A 25,900-nucleotide genomic window follows, 5' to 3' on the forward strand; every position below is an offset into this window, starting at 1 on the left:
TACGTTAGTGTGCAAGGAAGCGAAAAAGACAAGTATTGAATAATATAATAAGGAAAATGCTATTTGTACATAAACTTTTATACAGAAAACTTATAGAGATGATATATCGCGATATTTTGTTATCAAAATATCGCAATATTTTGATCCCTGTTCATCCTCTTCTCCCTCTCCCCCCTTACCTCGCCGCTGCAACCTCACTCGCCGTCGCCTCGCCACCGCCTCGCCGCTACAACCTTCGCCGCCTCGCCTTGTCGCCTCTGCTGCCTCATCGCGTCGCCTCGGTCGCCTTGCCGCCTCGCCTCGCCTTGCCACTTGTCGCTACTGCTGCTGCCAATGGTGTGAGAAGGAGAGAGAGATGTTTTGGGCATTTGGGTCATTAATTATAGGGACAAAATAGATATTTTGATTCTTCTATAAATATTTTTGTAATATATGTTCGCTACAACTAACATGACTCATATAATAATATAATTAATGCGTCCTCGACAAAGAAAGAAAGAAACAGATTAATGCATGCTAACGTACGCACGCGTGTGTTTTGGGAAATGGAAGATTAGCCCACCGTCCTCGTGTAAATCATGTCACGTGTAATCCACATTCCGCGCTAATCAATTAGGTCAACCCACCCAACATTACTACACCACGACCACCACCAACAAATCACCCTGTCATCGTCAATCAAGAACCAAACTGCACTACGGAACTACTTACTGTTCAGTGTTCATTCAACCCACATGCAACTCACTTCTTTCGTTCTTTTTTCCCAGGGAACACCCAGGTCGGGTCGACCCTAACCCTATTCCACTCACAGCTCCACCAATAAGGTTAAGTATATGATACAGCAAGTACCCTCCTTCTCCATCTGACTACACTCTTTAGAAAAGCTGTTAATATCTAATCAATGGTCGGACTAATTACTGTATATGCATGCAGAAAGCCAATTATCAGAGCATGGAAAGGGAGGGAGGGAGGGAGGGAGGGAAAAAGTCACCAATAACTAGGTTTCCTTATTTCATTTATTTAACCATCATATTCATGCCATTGGTCCACATATACTATATTGCGAGAGCCTTCACTAGTTGTACAAAACCAGAAACGAGAATGAGCGACATGTACTTGAGCTATTATCTTCAACATTAGTAACTATATATGGAATATACCTTATATTAAGCAGAGGATTAAATTTCCCTTCAGTAAGACTCCACTCGTTCTTCTTGTATCTCACTTGTGTTCAGCCCTGAGCTGCCACCGTTTGCATCCACCACGACTCCTAATTCAGGTAATTGTCCGTTCGGGCCTGAGTTCTCGCCATTCGCGTCCACCACACCACCGGATTCTGATATTTTTGTGATTCTCTGCAACTCGTCAGCTACATCTGAAGGATTAGCCGCTACCCGATCGTCGCCTGGTTGTTTCTGAGATTGTGGCTTCTTTGGTTGTCGGATGGCTGCAGCAGCTTCAGGCAAAGCTACAGGAGGTGGCTGCGGAGGAACCCACGAACGCTGAACTGGTCTTTCATTGGTTACCACGTCAAGGGACCCACTCTTTGGATCATTTTCATTTTCGATCTCAGCGATCCTGACATTTTTTCTTTGCCACCAAGGCACTGAACTATCTTCATTCAACTGATATGCAACCCCATAATCTATTGAGCTGGAATTTGACCCATCACTGCTCTCGTGAATCTGAGAAACCTGCCTAAAGCTGTTCTGGTTCTGCCCAAACTCCCAAGGCTAATTACAGCAAACAAAGAACAAAAATAACCATGGTAATCAGCTCCATCTGGTGTTGTTGCATGAACACAAATACAGCTATAGTAAAACAAATGCCATTCAAAGATGCAATACTCATTTTTGGGAGGTTTAGTGATACAAAGATCACCGGTGCTCCCATAACTAATTAATACTTCTGGACATTTTGCATTTTTCTTCTGTCCCGCACAACTACTGGACCATATAACATAGCAACTATTACCAACGTCTAGATCAGCTATGATTTTGGCAATAATTCATTACTTGAGCTTTTATAAGGTGCAATTGCCTGAAATAGCAGGAGGAGTTGAGGGCAATGAATTATCATAACAGGGCTTAGTGAAGGACATTTGTTCAGAAGATAAGAATTACAACAGAATATACTTCAATTCTCAAGTTCTAATACTTAAAAAAAAAAGGGGGGGGGGGGGGGGGGGAATCCTCCCAATTTGAATGGCCTGCTTAACTCTATGGATAACTGGTACGGAAAAAAACAGAAAACAATACAAAAACAAAGCCAAAAACATAAAATTGATCTATTATAATGCTCAAAAACAAACCTTAGCTCTCGGTGCTGAATGAGGATTTGGTAATGGTTGATTAGGATTGGGTGGTTGATCATTTATCTCCTGTAAGAACCAGAAAACAATGGGATCAACAACCAAAACACAATAAGTCAAACTCAACACAGACAACAGGAATAGTGAATTTACCCTCACGTTTGGAGGTTTCTCTCCTCTTTGAACCATAGCCATGATCTGTGAGGCAATTCTCAATATCAAAAAGTCAATCCTTTCGAGGGTACATCTTAAAATAGTATAAGAAAGACATAATTTTGCATTTATATTTGCATAATATTCCCCCAAATGATGACCAATCAACAAGATAAAAGAAAGAAAACAGTGACATTGATGTCTACCCAATGTTACACCTTTCTATTACACTTCAAAAAATGTAATGTTCGTATACTTCCAGTCTAATCTCTAACTTCGCTTCCTATGACTTTTTATCCTTGTCAGGTTACTCACTTTTCTTTGTCCTATATCCCATGTTTTAGAAGGTAAAAACTAGTTACAAATGTGCTGTGATGATACTGTGATTAGAAGTGATGATTCCACAGACAACTGAGTTAAAAAAATTTCTACGCTGTTCCATGCTAAAAATCTATAATAATTGACAAAAGAAGTATTTCATGGTATTGGGATTGCTAGATATTGTCTCAATATAGCTCTTCTCAACATAAGTAATTTATTATCTAAGTCAAAATTGAAGAGAGTGAAATTTATTGATAACCCTGTGGATCTAAATACCAAACTTTTAGTATAAAAATAAGCTATCAGGCAATCAAAGTTGTTTTCGAAGACCAGTTAGGATGCAGCAGTTTAAATTTTGAGATAATCTTAAGATAGCACTTGGATGTGGCTATTATATCAGAATCATGGTTATACACTAATTCAGTGATATTTTGATGTACATTAGCAGGTTTCTTAGAAGAGTTGGAAGCAAACGATGGTAGTCAAATCTAGCAGTGAAGAAGAAGAAGAAGAAGAAGAAGAAGAAGACTACTCATATAATCTGGTAATCTGTTTACTAGAGTTTTGGGACAAGTTACAGTGAGGTTTATGTGTAACAAGCCTGAAACATATGGCATATATGCTCAGAATGAGGGGAATGCTAACAGATGTTTATGCAGTTAGGTGATAAAAGGTAATATTGTAAAATGTACGTGTCTTATGTATTTAGCATAAATACAAGCAGATGTCGTCCTAGCTGGCTGTTGACAGTTGTGCCATACTGTATCAAGTGTACAAAAGGAGACTTGTCTGCACAGCAATGGTTTTGCCTATAACGGATTAGCTTTAAAGGATTCACCTACTCTCAAAAGAAAATCATGCAGCTTCTTAATAACTGCATCTGAGTCATCTGACTATGTGTCTAACTCTACATTTAGATGAGAAAGCTGCATTTTTCTCAATTCATAATGCTCAAATGGCACGTTACTGGAACCAAATTTCCTTGTTATTTTGTACTGCTCATTTGAGGGCAGTTGAAGAATGCAAATACACTGTAGCAGAAAGAGAAAATAAATAAATAATAAAACTCACATCCATATAAGATTTTGGGTGAGGGGCAACAGACTGTTCTGCGGTTGCAGGAGGTGATGCAGATGTTGCTGTAAAGAAATTCAAGGGTCCAACTATAAAAATCCATACTCAAGGCTCCAGAAAAATTAAAAAAATAATGAATCAGCAATTATTGCTGAAGAAAAACCTGAGTAAAAGTCCACCTTCCCGTTCGCATTTGATTGCTGCAAAATCAACAGATTTGAAGTTTAAAATTGAAAATGTCAAGCAACAAAAGACCAGAAAATATTGGCCCCAAAATATCTAGGAAGACTAGAAAAGAGATTATTCCTATATTCAGCTCACCCTCAAATTTGTGAATGAGAAATGATGATCTTGCTCAGCAGGAGGGATTTTCTCAGAGGTCTTACTTTGCCCTGATAATTGGACAAGAAAAATATTACTAGTGCAGGCAAGACAGCCACTGCAAAATTCTATAAACGCACTTATACTCAAAGGCGGACATTATGGAAGAACTACAAGATCTGAAAATCTCATCAAGTTTCTGAAAGATCACAAATACAAGGTTTTTAGTGGGCTTCCTTCACCATTCCAATAATGTTGTGGCCAAGGACTCTGACTAAGGCCAGTGCGGCAGTGCCCAATAATAAAAAAAATTAGATTCTGGAAATATCACTGTTTCTCATTAAAATCACCTCAAAGATGCATGTTGAACAAGAACTAACCCCCCCCCCCCCCCCCCCAAAAAAAAAAAAAATAAATAAATAAATAAAATAAAATAAAATAACCAAAGGATAGTATTGCTGTCCACATTATGAATTCAAAAATTCTGTTTACTGCTCAAGACTAGCTTATGGAGAAGCCCCACCATGGATTTTGTGATCTAAAGAATGGATTTCAAACCAGAATTCCCCCAAAATTTTCCAATTTGCCACATCCTGCAAATATCATTCCTTAGAATTCCAAACATAATTGAGCCTAAAAGTGCTAGGTCTCCTTTACAAACCCCTATGAGCTGATAAGTAGACACAATTTACTCGATTTCCCTGGGTTTCCCACAGCAAGAAGCCTCTATACATAAGAAGTAGATGTCCCAAGTAAAGTTTTTGAGAAGTTGTAAAGACTGCAAAAGTATTTGATCAACAAATATGAGAGATTTTACAATACACTACACAAAGTCCCACATCATAACACAACATAGTAATTCACAATAGTAAGTGTGGAAATATAGGAGCTGCTGATTTGCTGAAGATAAGGAAGGATAAAGAGATAAAAGGAGAAGAAGATAAGTCAATTTGAATATGATTAAGTTTAAAATTGTATTCCTAAAAATTATAGATAGTTAGTTTGTATTTTAAATAGTTTAAGTATCTTGTAAATAGAGTAAATTTCTATAGACAGTAGGTATCTTATATTCATGTGTTTATACACCCTTTTACTAAGTGAATGAAGTTAAGTCTTTTCTTTTCTCTCAAATATTTTCTACATGATATCAAAGTAAGATTATTTTTCCTTTTGATTACCAAACCCTAAAGGAGTAACAGCCGTGACCCAACCACCCTCTACTCAGAACTGCAAACTCGCCGGTACTCACAATGGTCGACAGAAGCAGTAACCAATCCTCCGGAGATTATACCCCTACCAAATAGCAATCCTATAACCATGGACAACAACAACATGTTCGCCATTACATGACACAAACTTAATGGTCAAAACTATCTCCAATGGTCACAATTAGTGTTGATGCTCATATGCGGCAAGGGAAAGGATGACTACTTGACTGGAGGCACAACAAAACCGAGAGAAACAGAACCAGGGTTCAAGGCTTGGAAGTTCGAAAATAACATGGTGATGTCTTGGCTCATCAACTCTATGACAACCGAAATAGGTGAGAATTTCCTCCTTTATGACTCTGCACAAAAAATTTGGGAGGCTGCTAAGGAAGCATACTCTCATATTGAGAATACTTTTGAATTATTGAGATAGAGAGTATGCTTGATGATATTAAACAAGAAGATTCTCATGTTACACAGTACTTTAACTCTTTAAACAAGTTTTGGCTTCAATTGGATAAGTGTAATACTATCCAATGGAAGTGTTCAGATGATTCAGCAAGATACAAGCAGATTGTTGAAGAGAAGAGACTATATAAGTTTCTTATAGATTTGAATAAAAACCTAGATGGAGTAAGACAAAGAATTCTTAGCACAAAGCCCTTGCCTAGTCTTAGAGAGGTGTTTGTAGAAGTATGAAGGGAGGAAAGTCGGATGAAGATCATGTTGAAAACTACCAACCCAGTCTTGGAGCAATCGGCCTTAATCACCCAAGGGAGCCATCAAACTTCATTTAAACAAAAAAAGGGGCGTCCTTGGTGTGATCATTGTCACAAAACAGGACACACCAAAGATACTTGCTGGGAAATTCATGGGAAGCCACCTGATTGGAAGCCGACACATGAAAGAAGGAGTAAAGGAACCTTAGCCTCTATCGAAGAAACCACAGTACCTTCATCAACCAATGTTTTCAGCAAAGAACAAATGCAGTGGCTTCAAAATATGTTTGACAGATCTCATATTACTCAGTCTCCTATTTTGGCATCCGGTTCTATAGCTCATAAAGGTAACTCCCTCCATGCCTTGACTGCCAAGGGTGATTTTTCTGCTGTTTGGGTTGTTAATTCAGGGGTTTCGAATCATATGACTGAAAATACCAATCTTCTAACTGGATTTCAACCATGCCAACAAGATTGGGTGGTAAAAATTGCTGATGGATCACTATCATAGCTTGCTGGAGTAGGTTCAGTGGCTATTTCTACAAATCCAACCTTACATTTAGTACTTTTGGTGTCAAATTTAGATTATAACCCATTATCAGTTAGTAAACTGTTAGCTAATCATAATTGTGCGGTTAAATTCTCATAAAATTAGTGTGAATTTCAGGATCAGATTTCGGGGAAAACGATTGGCAGTGCTAAGGCATGTTCAGGACTATATATCCTTCAAGAGACTACTTCTAGCAATAAACTTGCTCTGATTAGCAAGTGTTCCTCCTCTAGACCCTTTGGTTATCTCTCTAATTTTCATTCTAGGAATAATAGTGCAATTATGTTATGACACTATAGACTTGGACATCCAAATTTTGTTTACTTTCGAATGTTATTTCCCTTATTATTTGAGAATCAAAATCCATGTATGTTGCAATGTGAAGTTAGTCAATTCTCTAAACATATTCGAAATACTTATCCTAGACAATCCTATACTCCATCTTACCCTTTTTCCTTAATTCATGGTGATGTGTGGGGATCTTCTAGGGTTAAAAATATTACTGGGGCTCAATGGTTCATCTTCTTTGTTGATGATCATACCCGTCTTACTTGAGTATTTATCATGAAAGATAAATCTGAAGTTGGTTCTATCTTCCAAATGTTTCATTCAATGGTGCAAAGACAATTTAATGCCAAAATTCAGATCCTAAGGACTGATAATGGCAAAGAATATTTCAACTCTATTCTTGGTCATTATCTCTCCCAACAAGGCATCATACATCAAAGATCATGTGCCGATACCCCCCAACAAAATGGGATTGTTGAACAGAAGAACAGACACCTTTTAGAAGTGGCAAGATCCTTATTGTTCTCTACCAAAGTTCCTAAACAATTTTGGGGTGAAGCCATTCTTACAGCCACCTATCTTATTAATAGAATGCCCTCACGCATCCTAAAGCATCAAACTCCTAGCCAACTTTCCTAACTGCCTTTCCTCACACTCATGTTCTTTCAGAACTTCCACTAAAAATCTTTGGTTGTTGTGCATTTCAAATGCTACTCTCCCGAACTTCAGAAATTCTTCACTTCTATGGATGTAACATTTGCTGAAAATCAGTCCTATTATCTCAGACCTGATATTCAGGGGGAGAACACTCAAAATAACTCATAATATCAGTTTTGGAATATCCCATCCTCACCTACTGAAAATCAGCAACCTACCAGTAACTAACAGCCCCAAGAACCAGCCCAACCAGCCTCTAATTCCTCAATCAACCACTCTCCCACCAAGGAATTTCAAGTTTAGTCTCGAACACAGTCTAACCAAGAGGAGAGTAAGGACCAAATAGGCCCTAGGCCTGATCAAAAGGCTGACCTAAATTCAGATCCTGCAACTGGTGAGAATTCGAACACTACCTCTTTTGATGATGAGGATTTACATTGGCCTATTGCTTTGAGAAAGGGAGTAAGATCATGCACACAATATCCTATACAAAACTATATTTCATACAAGGGTCTCTCACCCAAATTCAGTGCATTTGTTTCAAATATGGATAAAGTGCAGGTTCCACACACTGTTCAAGAGGCCTTTTAACACCCTAAGTGAAGGAATGTTGTTCTTGAGGAAATCAAGGCATTGGAGAAGAATAAGACATGGGATATCACTGATTTACCTCCCAGAAAGAACCTTGTAGGCTGCAAATGGGTTTTTATAGTAAAATACAAGGATGGAAGGATTGACAAGTACAAGGCCTGACTAGTAGCAAAGGGATTCATCCAATTCTATGGTATTGACTACCAAGAAACATTTGCCCAAGTGGCAAAACTAAATACCATTAGGGTTTTTTTGTCCCTAGTAACAAACTTGGATTGGCCCTTACATCAGTTAGATGTAAAAAATGCGTTTTTAAATGGTGATCTAGAAAAGGAAGTCTACATGGGAATTCCACATAGATTTGAAACAAAGCTTACAAGAAACAAAATATGCAAGCTAAGGAGATCACTTTATGGACTTAAAACAATCCCCGAGAGCCTGGTTTGAGAGATTTCCAAGGGCAGCCAAGAAGTATGGATATAATCAATGCCAAGCAGACCACACCTTATTTATCAAGCACTCCAAGGAAGGTAAAATTTCCATTCTTATTGTCTATGTGGACGATATCATTGTTACAGGAAATGATATTATTGAAATCAAAATCCTTAAGGAAGTCCTTGCAAGGGAATTTGAAATTAAGGATCTAGGAAGTCTGCAATACTTCTTAGATATGGAAGTTGCAAGGTCAAAAGAAGGGATTTCAGTCTTCCACAGAAAGTATGTTCTTGATCTCCTAAATGAAACAGGGATGCTTGGTTGCAAACCACCAGATACTCCTATAGAATCTACGACAAAATTAGATATTGGCAAAGAAAACACATTAGTTAACAAAGGGAGATATCAAAGGTTGGTGAAAAAACTTATATACCTATCACATTCTAGGTCAGATATAGGCTTTTCTATGAGTATTGTAAGTCAATTTATGAATGATCACAAAGAAGAGCACCTAGAAGCAGTTTATCGCATCCTCAAGTACTTAAAATTAACTCCAGGCAAGGGATTAATGTTCAAGAAAACAACAAATCGAGGGATCAAAGTCTATAATGATGCTAATTGGGCTAGATCAATCCTAGATAGAAGATCAATCTCTGGATATTGTTATTTTGTGTTGGGAAATTTAGTCACTTGGTGCAGCAAGAAACAATCTGTTGTCTCTAGAAGCAGTGTAGAGGCTGAGTTTAGAGCCATGGCTCAAGGATTTTGTGAAGGAATATGGCTAAGAAGACTACTTCATGAATTACAAGTAAATGTGACAGAGCCAGTTCAAGTATTGTGTAATAACCAATCGGCCATCAGTATTGCAAAAACCTCGGTCCATCATGACAGGATAAAACATGTGGAGATTGATAAGCACTTTATCAAAGAGAAGATAGAAGGAGTATTCAAGCTATTCTACACTCCTACAAATAATCAAGTAGCTGACATTCTCACTAAAGCCCTACCAAGAAGACTATTTGATAAATTAAGCTGCAAGCTTGGCCTGGATAACATATTCAGCCTAGCTTGAGGGGGAGTGTGGAAATATAGGAGCTGCTGATTTGCTGAAGATAAGGAAGGCGAAATTCTAGGAAGGATAAAGAGATAAAAGGAGAAGAAGATAAGTCAATTTGAATATGATTAAGTTTAAAATTGTATTCCTAAAAATTAGAGATAGTTAGTTTGTATTTTAAATAGTTTAAGTATCTTGTAAATAGAGTAAACTTCTATAGAGAGTAGGTATTTTGTATTCATGTATTTATACACCCTTTTGCCGAGTGAATGAAGTTAAGTTCTTCTTTTCTTTCAAATATTTTCTATAATAAGAGTTACAACCAAGTGAAAACTCACCATTGTATCTAAACTACTTATTAATGGCAGACAACAAGTGGTGGAAGCCAAGTATAAGGGAGAAAATGATGAGTATAGGAAATATGAAGTGATCAAAACATTAGCAAAACATGCATGAAGTGATAAAAAAATGTTTAAATATGAATAAACAAGTTTGATAGGGCTTCAAACTTGGTAACACCAAATGGAGGGTTTGCTTATATAAAAGAATAGATGAAGTATAATAAAGGTATGATTCCCTGGCTAGAAGACCACTTATATACGATGACAAGAACAAATTTTGGGTAGAAAACAGAAACGTCTTCATTAGTAGTCTATCCCTAAGAACTCCAAAAGGGTAACACATCAATGGTCAACAAAAGAGCATCCAATCAAAAGAAAACCACACTTTATCCAAGTGATGGAACTTAAGAACATAAAACACCTTCACATGAAAATTGAAAAAACTTTAGCCATAAATCAACAACCAAATTCACTGCAAAATATGTTATTGTATCCTATTTTTAAGGTCAATAAGGTCATAGATTAGACCTTGAAAAGTACAAGAGGAATTCAAATATATATGCACTACGCACTGCAAAATTATATACCTGTAATAATAATAATTGTTAATCACTATAAATAAAAAAGTAAAGAAAAGAAAAACTTTGTATGTACATGCCCAATGTGTAACACCCGAGATTTTTCATATTCAAGGAAATATAATCATAGGAAGTCAAGGGCAAAATCGTAATTTTGAAGTTCAGGTAAAAGTGCAATTTTTTTTTTAAAAAAAAAGAACCCGGGAACAAGTGTAATTTACTAAAAGATCTGGGAATTGGTGAAATTCAAGAATAGCTCGGAGACCTAAATGAAATGGATTTCAAAACTTATTAAATATGACTTTGGATTTCGAATAACATTCCAATATAACTTTGGATTCCAAATCCTATTTAAATCCAACTTTGGGACAAGTGGCAAGAATCCATTGGTCGTTTGGGGATAAAGATGAGAGCCTCATAATGACAAGACAAGTGGTGACGCGCGATTGGCCCGGGATTTCTATAAATAGGCCATGGAACTCAACCTAAGCCATTCCAAAAGAATTTTGGACCAATTTGAGTTCCATTTTGAGGGATTGAGAGTTAGGGGTGTGTTCTTGAGAGGAAGAGGGAAATATTGCAAAAAGAATGATCGGAATCAGAGAAGAAATGAGGGAGAACGGGCTTCGTCGGAAAAATCGAAGCTTTGCCGGAATTTGGGCCAAACCAGTCAGAAAACAGTGAGTTAAGTTTGTTTTTTTTGTTATATTCCTGTAAAGGGGGAAGAGAGTGACTCGTAAGTTCAAACGGGAGTCGAATCAGAGATAAAATAAAGGAGATATGGCCAAAAAATCAAAGGGCTCGGGCGCTGTTGTCGGAGAATACACTGACGCGTGCAGTACACGCGTCGCTGCTGGCCGCACGTGGCCTCTTCCCGAGGGGCTTGAGGGCGCGCCCCAGCTATTTTTCCCCTGAAATTTTACACACAAGTACATTAGATCATGTAGAACAATCCTATATAAAAATATTTGATGTTTGGTTCACAAGAACTGGTATTTTCTGCAGAAAAACCGTTAGATCCGCCATTAAACAGGCAAGCTTCTACTCCTTTATTTCCTTTATGCAAGCTCCCACTCCTTTACTTCTTTTATGCAAGTTCCTAATGCTCCTCTCATGCTTCTTGATCCTTATGCAAGCTCTTAACCTTGTCCTAAGTTATTCTCTCTTTCGGTTACATATAAGTTCTCATTGCGAGTCTTCTTCGTATTATTCTCTTCGGTATGAACGGTTTAGTTCGATTTATTTATTTAGCCTGTAACATAAATTCCGGTTGAGTCATGTCTATACTCTAAACAAGGGTTTTGATTCGCCCTCAAATTCTTCAAGAATGACACTTTATGTTAAGTTTAGATTACGCAAGGAATTGTGTCTACTTGCGAAGGGAATGTTATGTGTGGGTTATGGGTGTTTAAGAGTGTGGGGTGCAAAGCTACTGGTTATCGACTGTTGAGTCGTGGCAGTCGATCGTTGGATGTTTGGGCTCCAACCATCGGCTGTTGTGACAAGCTAGGAAAGCTGGTACTTCTAGTCACCCACCTTTGTATTGTGCATATCATGATATTGTGTGATAAATGGGGATTGAATTGCATTCATTGGGGGAAACATGCTTTGAGTGTGTGGGAATGTGTGCGCATTGGCATGACTCGGTTGGTCTAAGAGTCAACTTGGGTACCTTAGGTGAGCATATGCATTTACGGCATCTCACATGTGTGTGTTCTTACGTGGGTGTAGTATGGCCTGATACTTGGTTTATGAGGCCCTTGACATCATGTTTATGCTGCAGATGCCATTGCATTTCTTATGTGTTGCATTGCATGGTGAGGTAGAGTGGTTATGAGAGGTGGGTGAGGCCCACTGTGTAAGACCGCGGAACGGATCCATGGCAGCGACATGTTATGATGATATGTTATATATAATAGGAAAAGCCGACCAAGGTTAGGAAAATGCAGGTCAGGAACGATGATATGGTAGCCTATATTAGGCTGCTAGCAGGTTTGTATGTGGAACTTGGGCGCCAATATGTGCACCTTATGTGGGCCCCAAGGACCCTCTATGTGCAGTTTACTTTATGTTTATGCATTTATGGCTAATGCACGTGTTGGATATGACATGATGTGTTACTGCATTGACATGAAACGCATGTGGTATGGGGAAATTTCTATTCTTAACCTGTTACATTCATACTGTTATGCTTGCGAGCCTTGCGGCTCACGTTTTGCTTGTGTCAGGGCTAGGCTCCAGATATTGGCAAGCTAGGTGGTGCTTGAGACGGGAATTTAGACGTGTATAGAGCAGTCCTAACCCTAAGGTCCTAGTGGTGTCTTCTTGTTGCAGATGTTGTAATAGGATAACGTGTTAGCTTTAGTGTTGCTTAATGTCATTGACCCTAACGAATGCTTAAGAATGTGTTAAACGATTGTTGAGACAATAGCAAAGCTTTGTTTTCAAGAGTAAGTATGCTAGCTATTGTATTTTAATTAAGATTTTGGCAAGTGGCAATTATTCTGACGCTTCCCCTTGAATTCCTCGGCCGGGATTTCCAAGGAAGAGGTCGCCATGAGTTTTTGGTAACCGTGCCGACGTCGCATCCCTGGGAAAAATATATAAATATTAATTATAAAATGGGGACGTTACACAATGGATTAATCCAAGGTGAACTAATACACAAGATTAGAACATAGACCACCATCTAAATCAGCAGTTTTATGCCTTGTAGAGGAATTCCTCAGTTTTCTGGTTTCAAGCTGGTCAAATTGCAAATTTTGGCTTAATTTTGACTTTCCTAAACTCATCTGGACGATTTCTTCCAAGCATTCAATAGATATTGATATTAAGTAATGAACTTGCAACTATTTGAAAGTGGAAATGTAATTGGTTGGTAAATTGCAACTGAAATTGCAAACTGAAGCTAAAGTATTTCAACCAAGAACAAGTGAACTACACTTGCTTTATATTATGAACATTACCAACATGGTAAGATTATACACAGATATGCATATACTTGAAACATGGCCCTTCCTCTATCTTATTTTTCTGTCCTTTTTCCCCTAACTTGATGTTCCTACTTTGATTATTGAGGATATTACTCACAGAATTAAGGTAGGATGGTTAAAATGAAGAAGTGCATTTGGGGATTTATGCAATAATAAAATTCCAAAGCTAAAGGGTGTCCCAATGCACAAGGGACCCCCAGTTTGCGAGTCAGGGGAGGGTCATTTTTGTACACAAACCTATGATCCCCAGCCCCATAAAAGCTAAAAGAACAAAATTATTGAATGGCTATAAGATCAGCTCTATTGTATGGCACAAATATTGGAGTATAAAACACCCACATATGCAAAGTATGAGCGTATTGGAGAAAAGGATGTTGTGGTAGATGTGGGGCCCTACAAGAAATGACAAGGTTATCCATTATCGACAGATGCTTTAGTAAAAGAAGTTTTTAGCAAAAGATGTGGAGGCAAAACCAATAAAAACTTGGTGAGAAATTCGTAAACTTGATATCTGTTACAATGGCTTTAAAGCACATATATAAGAATGATTGACAAGATAGAATCCATATAGCCAATCACATCGAGTGGGACTAAGACTTGGTAAGTTCTTGTTGTTGACGTTACTGCTTTGGCATTTTGCTGCAACAACCTAGCTTAATACAAGTCAAAAACATTCCTCTCTCGATGTTAATTTGACAAAACAACAGCCTCCTGCAAAAAAAACCTGTTCCCACTCCTAAGAAAAGGACAAGGGAAAGGGAAAGAACTAAATGGAAATATTTAGAAATGACTAGCATGAATTTAGAATGACTAGCCATAAAACTAGTTAACAAATAAAAAATCTTCAGAGTGGAAATGCTTGAGTTGTGTCAGAGGGCCAGTTACCAAATTCAATTTAGACTCAGATAATCAACTTTGCTTAACCAAATCAAGATGACTATCTTAGCACTGCTTTCATTTTTTGGTAAATAGGCTTTTTTCTTTCAACAGGGAAGAAGGAAAATTTTGAAATTCTCAATCAGAAAATTTAGAAGATAATGATCCTTGCAAAACAACCAATAATTCCTCCTAACTATCCAACAAACATTCATAAAATTTATTCGCAGCAATCATCTTGGTATCTGTTCATAATGAACTGTATTTCCTGCATAAACTAAAATCTGGGAAGTATCTGAATGTGCAAACAACATGCAGACATTTTAAGTTGCAGCACAGAGATAGGCAATGGCACTGTCCCTAAAATAATCAGTCACTTCACAGATGATAATGAGGGAAACCATCTTTCATATAGAACTTATAATCAACAAGGAAGCTAAGTTCTCCTACCTTCTAACTTCATTACAGCATTACTCAATGACTTCATTTCCTGAACTTGCACCCCTATCAGATTCATAAGTTCCTCAAAGTATTTCCTCTCTGAAATTGACAAAATAAAATCACATATCATAAGGATTATTAGTAATTGCTAAAGAATCCAACACAGCATACCAAATACTAAACATGGGAAACAGCAAGAACCAAGTTCTTGGCACAAAGATTGTATTACAAAAATCAGGCTATATTAGTTATGAACTCACCTTCACTTTTTGATACCAACATTTCCTGGCTGACTCGTGCCACATCAGCAGCTGCAGCTGCAGCAGCTTTTGCAGCAGCTGCTGCTTCTTGCTCCAGGTTTGCCTTCGAATTGATTTTCTTGCAAGTTTCTTCATCTTCCTCAAATACAACCTTGCGAACCCAAGACTTCAACCTTGGGACAATAACATTCTGAAGAGAGGAATATGATGTCAAATAGAGTAAGCATAATTCTACACTGTACTAATAAGAGAAAATGGGGCAAAGATGTAATTCACCTACGAACAATGTAACATTCCACCCACCAAACTTTCCAAACACATCAATTCACACCATAATTCTACAATGCGAAGGAGCTAGCTTACTGTTCTTTTCTCTTAGATTATTTGTTAAGAGTAATTAAACTTCTGCATACACATGATTGATTCGTCATTTTAGATTGACTATTTCATGCTTTGGCCCAACTTAACACCATTCTTGACCCTCCTCTTTACTTCTTTTCATGACTAGCATCGAAAGCTCAATAAGACACCAAGGTAGTAAGCATCAATGAGGAATAACTTGTGTTATATATTAGAAGCCAAAACCATCTAGCAACATATTGAATAGACTTGTCCAAGGATGATATATTTTTACACGGCTTCATAAGCTTGCAAACAGGTTCAAGTTACACAGTTTCATGTGCATGAAGTATTGCAAAGAGTATTTACAGAAAAAAAAAAAAAAAGAAATATTGCATAGAGGCCAATTGATTAAGCAAACAAGAGGTACACTACAGACAAGAAAAAAAAATAGAGGTACACTACAGAAGATTTAAAGAGAGCTGGAATAGCAAGTAAAAAGTTGCTATAGCAATGACTGGAGAACTTCATGGGCTGCAAGCTAAGAATTATGGCCTATGTTTTCTTAAAGAAAAAATGAAGCACGAGGAAAAGTGGACCTATAATTTGTTACTGCTGTGTGTTTTTAAAAATATAAAACAAAAATTGAACATGTCTTTTGATACAAAAAGATCATTTATTTATTAAATACATGTACTAATTCATTTAATATTGTCAAAATACCGTACTATAAAAAACTTTGACTTCATTCTTGATGCTGTACAAAGAAGAAGACCAGAGAGAGAACAAGGAGAAGAAATCAAGGGAAGGAGAAAGGAAAAGGAGTCAAGAAAAAATGAGGCAGGGGAGAGGGGAACCAAATAGAAGATGAAAGAACCAAATTAATGAGAAACTGAGCTTATCAATATTATCTCAATATTCAAGCATGCTTTGTTTTCATTAATAATCTCTATTTATAGACTAAAAACTTAAACCAAGTATGAATCTTTCAAAATGATAAAATCACAAGATCAATTAAATTCAAACAAAATTCAAAATACTAATCTTAGAAATAGGATAATTTAAAATTTTAGATACAAGAAATTCAGAAGTGCATTTTTCCTAACTACATTGATCACCTTTTTCTTCTTTTCTAACCAGTAAACCTGCTCGTCAACCACTTTTTTTTTCTCCATTATCGAAGAGACACCTCACTGGTATTGGAAGGGGGTGAACTCAAATATGGGTTTGCCAAACGTAAATCTGGGTTCAACACTCTTCACTGCTGGTGAGAGAAGGCCCTCAACCCAAGCAAGGCAAGAAAGAAGAAAACAGATCCAGAGAAGACGAAGAAAAAGACGGGCATAGACCCAAGCTCTAGCAAAGAACCAACATTTCGGTCTCAGCCACCACCAACAACAAAATTACCAAGAAGAAGAAGAAGTTCCATTGAGAGGTTTTGGATGCCAAGCAGAGAAAAGAAAACAAAGAGACCAAATGTATCAAGAAAAAAAAAGAACACACCGATTTAACGTGTTTGCTTTGGGAAAATGAAATGGCTCTTGGTTTGAAACCAAGAGCCAAATAGCATTTTCTATTTTTGTTTTCCAAAATTTTATAAATGAAATAGGAAACTGAAACGGCAACAAAATCAAACAACCCCTCTATTAGTTTTAGGTCTTTCAATTGGATTGACCCTTCAACACTTAGGGATTTGAATGTTTTATTAGGGGTGTACATAAATTGGTCCAAAATGTTACACCAAACCAAGCTGGTTAGTTTGGTTAGAATTGGTTCGGTTTAAGTCTTTTCAAAAATTGATTTGGTTTGAAAATTTTGAGGAGAAGAGGGTTTACAATTAGGTTTTGATGTGTCATAGCAAGAACGCTGAATTCAATGAATCATGAAAAGGAAGTTCATTGAGAGGTTTTGGATGCCAAGCAGAGAAAAGAAAATGAAGAAACCAAATGAAACATGAAAAAATATATATATATGAACACATCAATCCCAATGTGTGTGTTTTTGGAACAAAAACTGTGAACAAATGTCCTTTTTTTTTAAAACAAAACAAGAACCAAATAGCATTTTCTTTTTTTGTTTCCAAAATGTTATTAATGAAATAGGAAACTGAAACAGCAACAAAATCAGACCACCCTTCTATCAGTTTTTAGCTCCTTCAGTTGGATTTACCCCTCCACACTTCAGGAATTTGAACACTTCAATTTTTAGGGGTGTGCATAATTTGGTCCAAACCATTAAACCAAAACATGCCAGTTAGTATGGTTTGATTTGGTTAGGTTCAAGTTTTCTCAAAAAATGATTCGGTTTGAAAATTTTGAGAAAAATGGTTTACGATTAGGGTTTGGCTTGTACCACAAAGAAACCAAAAACAAATTGTAGACTAATTTAAACCATTTTATATATTAATATTTATCTAAGACATAATATTTACTTAAACATATATCATGAACCAAAAATATATTAATGATAAAATTCTTAGCCTTTTTTTTGGTTTAAAAATTTGTTTATAAATTTTATATCTTACTGAAAAATACATATTTTATATAAATAAATTATACAAATAATTTTTATCTTAACTTTTCATAAAAAATATATATATAAAAAACTAATGCATTTAATTGATTGAAACCTAAATTAGGCAACTCAAACCTAATCTAAAAGAGTAGAAAGCCAACTTAGAAACAAACCCACCCTTTTCCTTTTTAAACTTGCATTTTCATTTTACTGTTTTTGCCTTTCATGGCACAAAGCAGGAATGAATAACGAACAAACCCAGAAAACCTTACGCTTTCATTGTTTTACACAATATGTAATCCTTCTTGACTGCCTTGCTCAAAAGATTCTTATTATTATTATTAACATAATACATTGTTTATCAATATATATATATATGTTGTTGAAAGATAAGGATACAACAACCAATCCTAAAGGATTGAGAAGATGATCCGTGGAAGAGATAAGAAGAGGATAACTCTTCCGAGTTATTCTCATGCTTATATATACTTGTAGATTAGTTAGAATTATTTTATCTTGTGCTAAAGTTTAGAAGTCTATCTAGTAGCTAAGGTTTAGGAGATAAGTTTGAGAAGTTGTATCAAACTAGGAGTCTTGTATATTTATTTCCAAAACTACTATCGGAAAAGTTAAGAACGATAGCTTTAATTCATCTATCGGATTTCTTCATGGTATCAGAGACCAATTTCGAGTCTCTGTGATCACCAATTATTTAGAGTTCTAATTGTAAAAGAACTCTCTCAACTTGCGCCATGGCTAATGATCAAACAGCCAGTACGGGAATGTCTATTCCCCCTCTTACAACGAGCAGTCCAGTCCTTGCAACTGCATCATATTCTTCCGCAGCCTTCGATGGATCTTCCCTCCAAATTACTTTACACAAGCTGAATGGAACCAACTTCCGAGAGTGATCCCAATCAGTTATGCTTGTGATTAAAGGAAAAGGGAAGGTAGGCTATCTAACCGGAGAAATCATGAAGCCTAGCCAAGATTCAACAGCCTATGGAGTATGGGAAGCTGAGAATGCCATTGTCATGGCATGGCTAGTAAACTCAATGGAGCCAAAGGTAGGAAGAACTTACCTTTTTTACAAGACTGCAAGCGAAATCTGGAATGCAGTTCGAGAGATCTATTTAGATCTTGAAAATACTGCCCAAAGCTTCCAAGTTCGATCCACCATTCGATCAACAAAGCAAGGTAACAATACGGTAACTGAATATTACAATACCTTGACTGAGTTATGGCAAGAGGTTGATCTCTTTCACGAGATCACATGGGAATGCTCGGCAGATGGAAGGAAGTATAACAAGATGGTGGAGAAAGAGAGGATATTTGACTTCTTACATGGTCTAAATTCAGATTTAGATGAGGTAGGAGGCAGATTGCTTGGGACTAAGCCCTTTCCCTCTATGAGAGAAGTATTTGCCGAAGTAAGAAGGGAGGAAAGTATGAAGAAAGTAATGCTGCCCAGTGGTTCAACAAATGAAGGAATGTTACAGAACTCAGCTTTAAATATATCCCGTGGTCGGCCATCTATTACAACTAAGGGAGAGATACAGCGAGATAAGCAATTGTGTGATCATTGTAACAAGCCCTATCATACTAGGGACACATGCTGGAAACTACATGGGAAACTAGCTAATTGGAAACCAAGAAGTCAGCGAAAAGGTGTGCAGTCTGCCTATGTGGTGGAATCTGAAAAAGGGAATTCAGCACCAGCACCGATCTCTTTCACACCAGATCAACTAGAAGCCCTTCAACAATTGTTGAATCAGCAATTGCTTAATCAAACCAAGATGCAGAAAACAACCGAAAGTATGGACAACAACAGCAACTAGGTTGTATCCTTAGCTAAACAAAGTAAGATCAGTCATTCTTTGTTCTCAAAAAGGCTGACCACAGGTATTTGGATTATAGACACCGGTGCATCAGATCACATGACAGGTGATCTTGAAATTCTATCCAATTTTAAATCATGTGATCAGAATATTACTGTATTTATGGCTAATGGAACTAATACTTTAGTCCAAGGAAGGGGAACAACTTATGCAGCAGGGCTAAGATTAGAGTCAGTTCTTTATGTGCCAAATTTGAGATGTAATTTGCTGTCAGTAAGCAAGATTACTCAAGATAAAGACTGTTCAGTGATATTCTCTTCTTCTCATTGTGTATTTCAGGACAAATCTCCGGGGAGGATGATTGGCAAAGCTGAAGAGAAGGGAGGTTTATATCAACTAGTCAGTCTTGATTATCAAAAGGAGTGTAGGTCATTTGTTCAATCCTCTTTAGCTGCAGTTTCAGATTCTGATTTAATGTTATGGCATCAAAGATTAGGACACCCTAGCTTCGAGTATCTTAGAGTCTTGTACCCTTCAATTTCTATCAATAAAATCCAGAATCTCTATTGTGAACATTGCATTCTTACAAAACAAACTAAGAGCACTCATCCAAAGCATTCCTACAAACCGTCTTAGCCATTTCATTTAATACATAGTAACATTTGGGGACCAGCTAGGCTTTCAAACCTAACAAACACTCGATGGTTCATCACCTTCATTGATGATCACACACGAGTTTGTTGGGTCTTCCTCATGAAAGATAAATCAGAAACCTATATGGTTTTCAAACGGTTTCATCTCATGGTTAAGAATATTTTTCAAACTTCCATTCATATTTTAAGAAGTGACAATGGTAGAGAATACTTCTCAAATGACTTTAACCATTACCTAAATGAGCATGGTATTGTTCACCAAAGCTCTTGCCCATACAACCCTCAACAAAATGGGGTAGCCGAGAGGAAGAACCGGCACTTACTTGAGACGGCTAGGGCTCTTATGTTCACTCAATCAGTTCCACATTCTTATTGGGAGAGGCAGTTCTTACAGCATCCTACCTTATAAATCGTCTTCCTTCAAAGACCTTGAACTATAAGACTCCCTTAAATGTCTTCCTTGAACCTTTCCCTCATTATTCTAGGGCCCTAAACACTCTTGTTCCTAAGGTCTTTGGATGTATTTCCTTCGTACATCAAAACCAGTTAAATCCATCCAAGCTTGACCCGAAAGCACTTAAATGTGTGTTTGTTGGATATTCTCCTACCCAACAAGGCTATAAGTGCTATAACCCAACAACCCGCAAGTTCATTATTTCTTGTGATGTCACCTTCCTTGAAAAACAACCTTTCTTCCACAGCACAACTCAAAATGAAAATCCAGTCCAAAATTGGAGTACAGTCATTTCTGTACCCCTCAATCCCTTTCCTAGTCGTTCTTCTACTAAAACACATCAACGGGAGGAGAAAGAGGAGATTGAAATCCAACAGGATGATCAAGACTTGACCAAACCTCTAAAGGTCTACTCCAGAAGACCTAAAGCTACTACTCTTCAGCCAACCAATCTGTCCGATCTGGAGGTAAGTCCAAGTCCAAACAAAACAGTTGACACTGATATCAATATACAACAACAACTTGCTGATGACTTAAATGTCCCGATTGCATTAAGAAAAGGAAGAAGGATGTGCACCAAGTATCCTATTAATGATTTCATCGGGTACTCAAAGCTGTCTCCCTCATTTAAAGCGTTTACTATCAGTTTAGACAGTGTAGCTGTCCCTAAGAATGCTTATCAAGCATTGCAGGATGAAAACTGGAAGACAGCTATTATGGAAGAAATGACAGCCTTGGAGAAAAATGGTACATGGGAAATTATGGATCTTCCAGAAGGAAAGAAGGCAGTTGGCAGCAAGTGGGTATTCACTCTAAAGTATAAATCAGATGGAAGTTTGGAAAGGTATAAAGCAAGGCTGGTAGCTCAGGGATTTACTCAAACTCAAGGCTTGGATTATGAAGAAACGTTTGCTCCCGTAGCCAAACTCAATTCAATTCGGATTCTATTATCCTTAGCCGTAAACCTGGACTGGAAACTACACCAATTGGACATCAAAAACGTCTTCCTCAATGGAGATTTAGAGGAGGAGATTTACATGAGGATACCACCGGGGTTTGAGAAAGACAATACAAGAGATAAGGTATGCAAATTGAAAAAATCTCTATATGGCTTAAAGCAATCACCGAGAGCATGGTTTAAAAGATTTAGTGATACTCTATACAAGTTGGGATATAAACAGGGACAAGCGGATCATACTCTCTTTACAAAGATCAAGGAGGATGGTAGGAGAACAATTCTAATAGTCTATGTGGATGATATCATTATCACGGGGGATGATAACCAAGAAATTGAGAAGCTAAAAGAGCAGCTAAGGCAGGACTTTGAAGTAAAAGAGTTGGGGGAACTGCGATATTTCCTTGGTTTGGAAGTTGCAAGAAGCAAGAATGGTATTTTTGTATCCCAAAGAAAATACACTATTGATTTGCTAAAAGAGACTGGCAAATTAGGGTGTAAACCAGCAAGCACACCGCTAGAACCTAACTGGAAGAACAAAGAAGAAAAAGAAGAGCATCTAGTGGACAAAGGAATGTACCAACGATTGGTAGGCAAACTCATTTATTTATCTCACACCAGACCGGATATTACTTATGATGTGGGTATTGTTAGCCAATTCATGCATTCACCTACTAGGAGACACTTGGAAGCAGCCTATCACATTCTCAAATATCTTAAAGGAACACCAGGCAAGGGTCTATTATTCACAAAAAGCCAAGACAAAGGTATAATAGGCTATGCAGATTCTAATTGGGCAGGAGTTGTGGAAGATAGCAAATCTACATCAGGCTATTGTACAAAATTATGGGGTAACTTAGTAACTTGGCGGAGCAAGAAACAACAAGTGGTAGCTCGCAGCAGCGCTGAAGCAGAGTATCGCTCAATTGCTCAAGCTATTTGTGAAATGATATGGGTGGAAAGAATTGAATGATTTGTCTATTCCAATATTATCTCCTAAGTTTCTTTATAGTGATAGCAAATCAGCTATCAACATTGTCAACAATCCGGTGTAGCATGACCGGATGAAGCACGTCCGAATAGATCGCCATTTTGTCAAACAGGAACTTGAGGAGGGCAATATCAAGCTGACTTACGTACCAACAAAAGAACAACATGCAGACATTCTGACCAAAGCAATGGGAAAACAAGGCTTTGAGTATATCAGAAGCAAGCTGGGAATATTTGATATATATTCCTCAGCTTGAGGGAGGCTGTTGAAAGATAAGGATACAACAACCAATCCTAAAGGATTGAGAAGATGATCCGTGGAAGAGATAAGAAGAATAAGAAGAGGATAACTCTTCTGAGTTATTCTCATGCTTATATATACTTGTAGATTAGTTAGAATTATTTTATCTTGTGCTAAAGTTTAGAAGTTTATCTAGTAGCTAAGGTTTAGGAGATAAGTTTGATAAGTTGTATCAAACTAGGAGTCTTGTATATTTATTTCCAAAACTACTATCGGAAAAGTTAAGAACGATAGCTTTAATTCATCTATCGGATTTCTTCATATGTATACAATTCTTATATTATCCAAACCACATCTTGAATATAACCAAATCATAATCTAAATCATAATCTTATGGTTTGGCTTGGTTTGGTTAGAATATATTCAAATCATAATTTGTGGTTTGGCTTAGAATAATTCAAACCGTAATTTATGGTTTAGTTTCTATAGCCTTTCAAATTGGACCATGCACACCCCTAGATCTTTTAGGAAAACTTACTCTGCCTAGTGAGGCAACGATTGTTGACATCTACCCATACAGAAATTAGAGCATTTAGTCATTTGTACAGAACAACTATGCAGATGCCATAGAATTATAATATTGTCGCAAGTGACTTGTGGCCAGGCTTATTGCATTACATGTTATGATGGTATGGAAGGTTTTCTTATACCTTGAACAGAACAGCTGTTCCGGCACCTGAAAGAGCAAGTCCTCCTACAGCAAAAAGAGCATGGGACCAGCGAAATTGGTAATATGAAACAGTCTTAGAAACAACACCAGCAGGAACAGCTCCCGAAGGCTGCAGAGCTTGAGTTGAAACTTGTGGTTGTGCATTTGGCAATGATTTAATCTGGCCATCTGTAACCAATATAGAAAAATTACTACAGAAAACATTTGTCAGATCTAAAAAGACATTGATTCATTACCACCAGCAGAAAATCACACATAGAAACAAACATTTTCTTACCTTGATTAGCACCAGCTGGTTGTGCACTTGAAATAGTCTGGGGTGGATCCTGTAATTGACAGCAATTGTCAATGACCCAATCCCAACAACGTAGGCTTACAACATTGGAAAATAACACTTTTCTTTTAAGTCAGAAAATAGTGAACCATAAAAGAACAATTTGCTCACAGGCACACGACGGAAAGCTTCATCTATCTCCTCCTTTGTGAGGCCCTTTCTCTCAAGAAAAGATCGCCTATAGATGACCGGTGATCCTTTCACTTTTGGGTGTGAAAGGAACTTTACAGCATTTTGCACTTGTTCTTCCCGCATTGGTTCTGAATTCACGAACACGGATGGGGAAGAGATTCCTCCACTAGTCTCTGCCTTGGTATTTTGCTTGTCCTCAACAGCTGGCTGGACAATCTCTGTAGCTATAGCAGAGATAAAGAGCTAGTTATTCAAGGTTGAAGCATTTAAAGAATCAAGTAGAATGCTGAATACAAAATTGTCTAACTATCCATGTCAAGTACACAATCCAGGGCAAAATAATGAACTTGTAATAACTCATCATATTGCTCTCAGGGAATCCAGTTTATTTAATTGCTTAGTTCAGTTGCACTGCTGAGAAAAAAGCATGAAAAGTAGAGAAATTAAAGAAATCAAAATCCAATTTCGACGTCTGCACAGTGGCAGAACAAAACCTATTGGAGCTAGCCCTATGAAGATATGTCTGCCCCATTTGACACACGAGACGAGATCCCTTTTTTTCCCGGACAGCACTCAATTAAGTCCCTCCTTCTACTCCTAATATTTTCTCAAAAACCAAACAAAAGAACACGGACTTAAATATCAAACTGATCAAATAAAGTAAGGCGAAAATCCACCTGAATTTTGGGGCTTATCATCAGTCGGATTGGGAGGAGAAGCGGACTGGGACGCCATGGGGAGTTGATCTACCTCTACAGATACCGGGAAGTTTACATAGAAAGAATCTGAATGAAAAAATGAGGAAGATTGATAGGGCGTAGCGAATAGGGTGAGGTCAGAGAAGGTTTTTGCTCATCGCTAAGCGGTGGCAGCGGGACTCAATGCAATAATCCGTAGAATTTCTGGAGATAAACATATGGTCCATGCTACATAATGGGCCGCGGCTTGAATTACACACGTGCATAAATAATAAAAAAGAAAATATTATTAATACATTATTATTATTATGTACACTTTAAACTACATAATGATGTATCAATATTTAAAATACCCCTCACCTAATGCGGTGAGGTGAAGCGGTGAAGTGCATAACTAAAATATCCCAAATCCAAGAAGGCAAGGTGAGGTGATGACGCGCGAGGGGTATTTATATTATCTGTGTGTATTTTGTAGCCCAAAATATATATGAATAATGTATAAATAGTATGACCCTAATAAAAATACCCTTTGTGTTTCATCATCTCGCTCACCATCTCAGGTGATGGATAGTTTAATCGTGTATCTTACTATTTTAGATGAAGAGTATTTTTATCATTTTACATGTATTGTATAGCCTAAATAATAACATTTTCCTAAATATATATATATATGTAAATATATATACACACAACAAGAGGGGGGATTTTTCAAATTTTCTATTTAATTTCTAAATCTTTTAATTCACGGCCTCCGTCCCCAATACTTCAAAATGCAAATTGTAAAAAGAAATAACAATAATTTTGGATTTAATTTTTATTTTTAATATAGTATTTAATTTTAATTTGATTAA

At 37.2% G+C, this 25,900-nt stretch overlaps 1 protein-coding gene across 4 annotated transcripts; it reads right to left on the reverse strand.

Moving 5' to 3' along the window:
* Nucleotides 1-160: 160 nt before the first annotated feature.
* Nucleotides 161-25,265, reverse strand: LOC127795959 (peroxisomal membrane protein PEX14). 4 transcript variants are annotated; one of them, XM_052327950.1, is made up of 13 exons: nucleotides 25,029-25,264; nucleotides 24,331-24,575; nucleotides 24,163-24,211; nucleotides 23,866-24,053; nucleotides 15,172-15,361; nucleotides 14,921-15,010; nucleotides 4,181-4,251; nucleotides 4,023-4,059; nucleotides 3,857-3,924; nucleotides 2,465-2,509; nucleotides 2,312-2,380; nucleotides 1,161-1,733; nucleotides 161-327 (listed from the first exon to the last, which is right to left on the reverse strand). In XM_052327950.1, exons 1-12 carry the CDS (start codon nucleotides 25,084-25,086, stop codon nucleotides 1,191-1,193), a joined length of 1,653 nt encoding a protein of 550 aa, XP_052183910.1. In that variant the 5' UTR covers nucleotides 25,087-25,264; the 3' UTR covers nucleotides 161-327; nucleotides 1,161-1,190. The 4 variants fall into 4 exon arrangements, with proteins under 4 accessions (XP_052183910.1, XP_052183911.1, XP_052183912.1 ...); XM_052327951.1 differs by having other exon boundaries at nucleotides 164-324; nucleotides 25,029-25,265; XM_052327952.1 differs by lacking the exon at nucleotides 161-327 and having other exon boundaries at nucleotides 977-1,733; nucleotides 24,331-24,569; nucleotides 25,029-25,265.
* Between the last annotated feature and the right edge of the window lie 635 nt (nucleotides 25,266-25,900).

The sequence above is a fragment of the Diospyros lotus genome, chromosome 2 (genome assembly GCF_014633365.1).
Source record: "Diospyros lotus cultivar Yz01 chromosome 2, ASM1463336v1, whole genome shotgun sequence".
NCBI classification, from domain to species: domain Eukaryota; kingdom Viridiplantae; phylum Streptophyta; class Magnoliopsida; order Ericales; family Ebenaceae; genus Diospyros; species Diospyros lotus.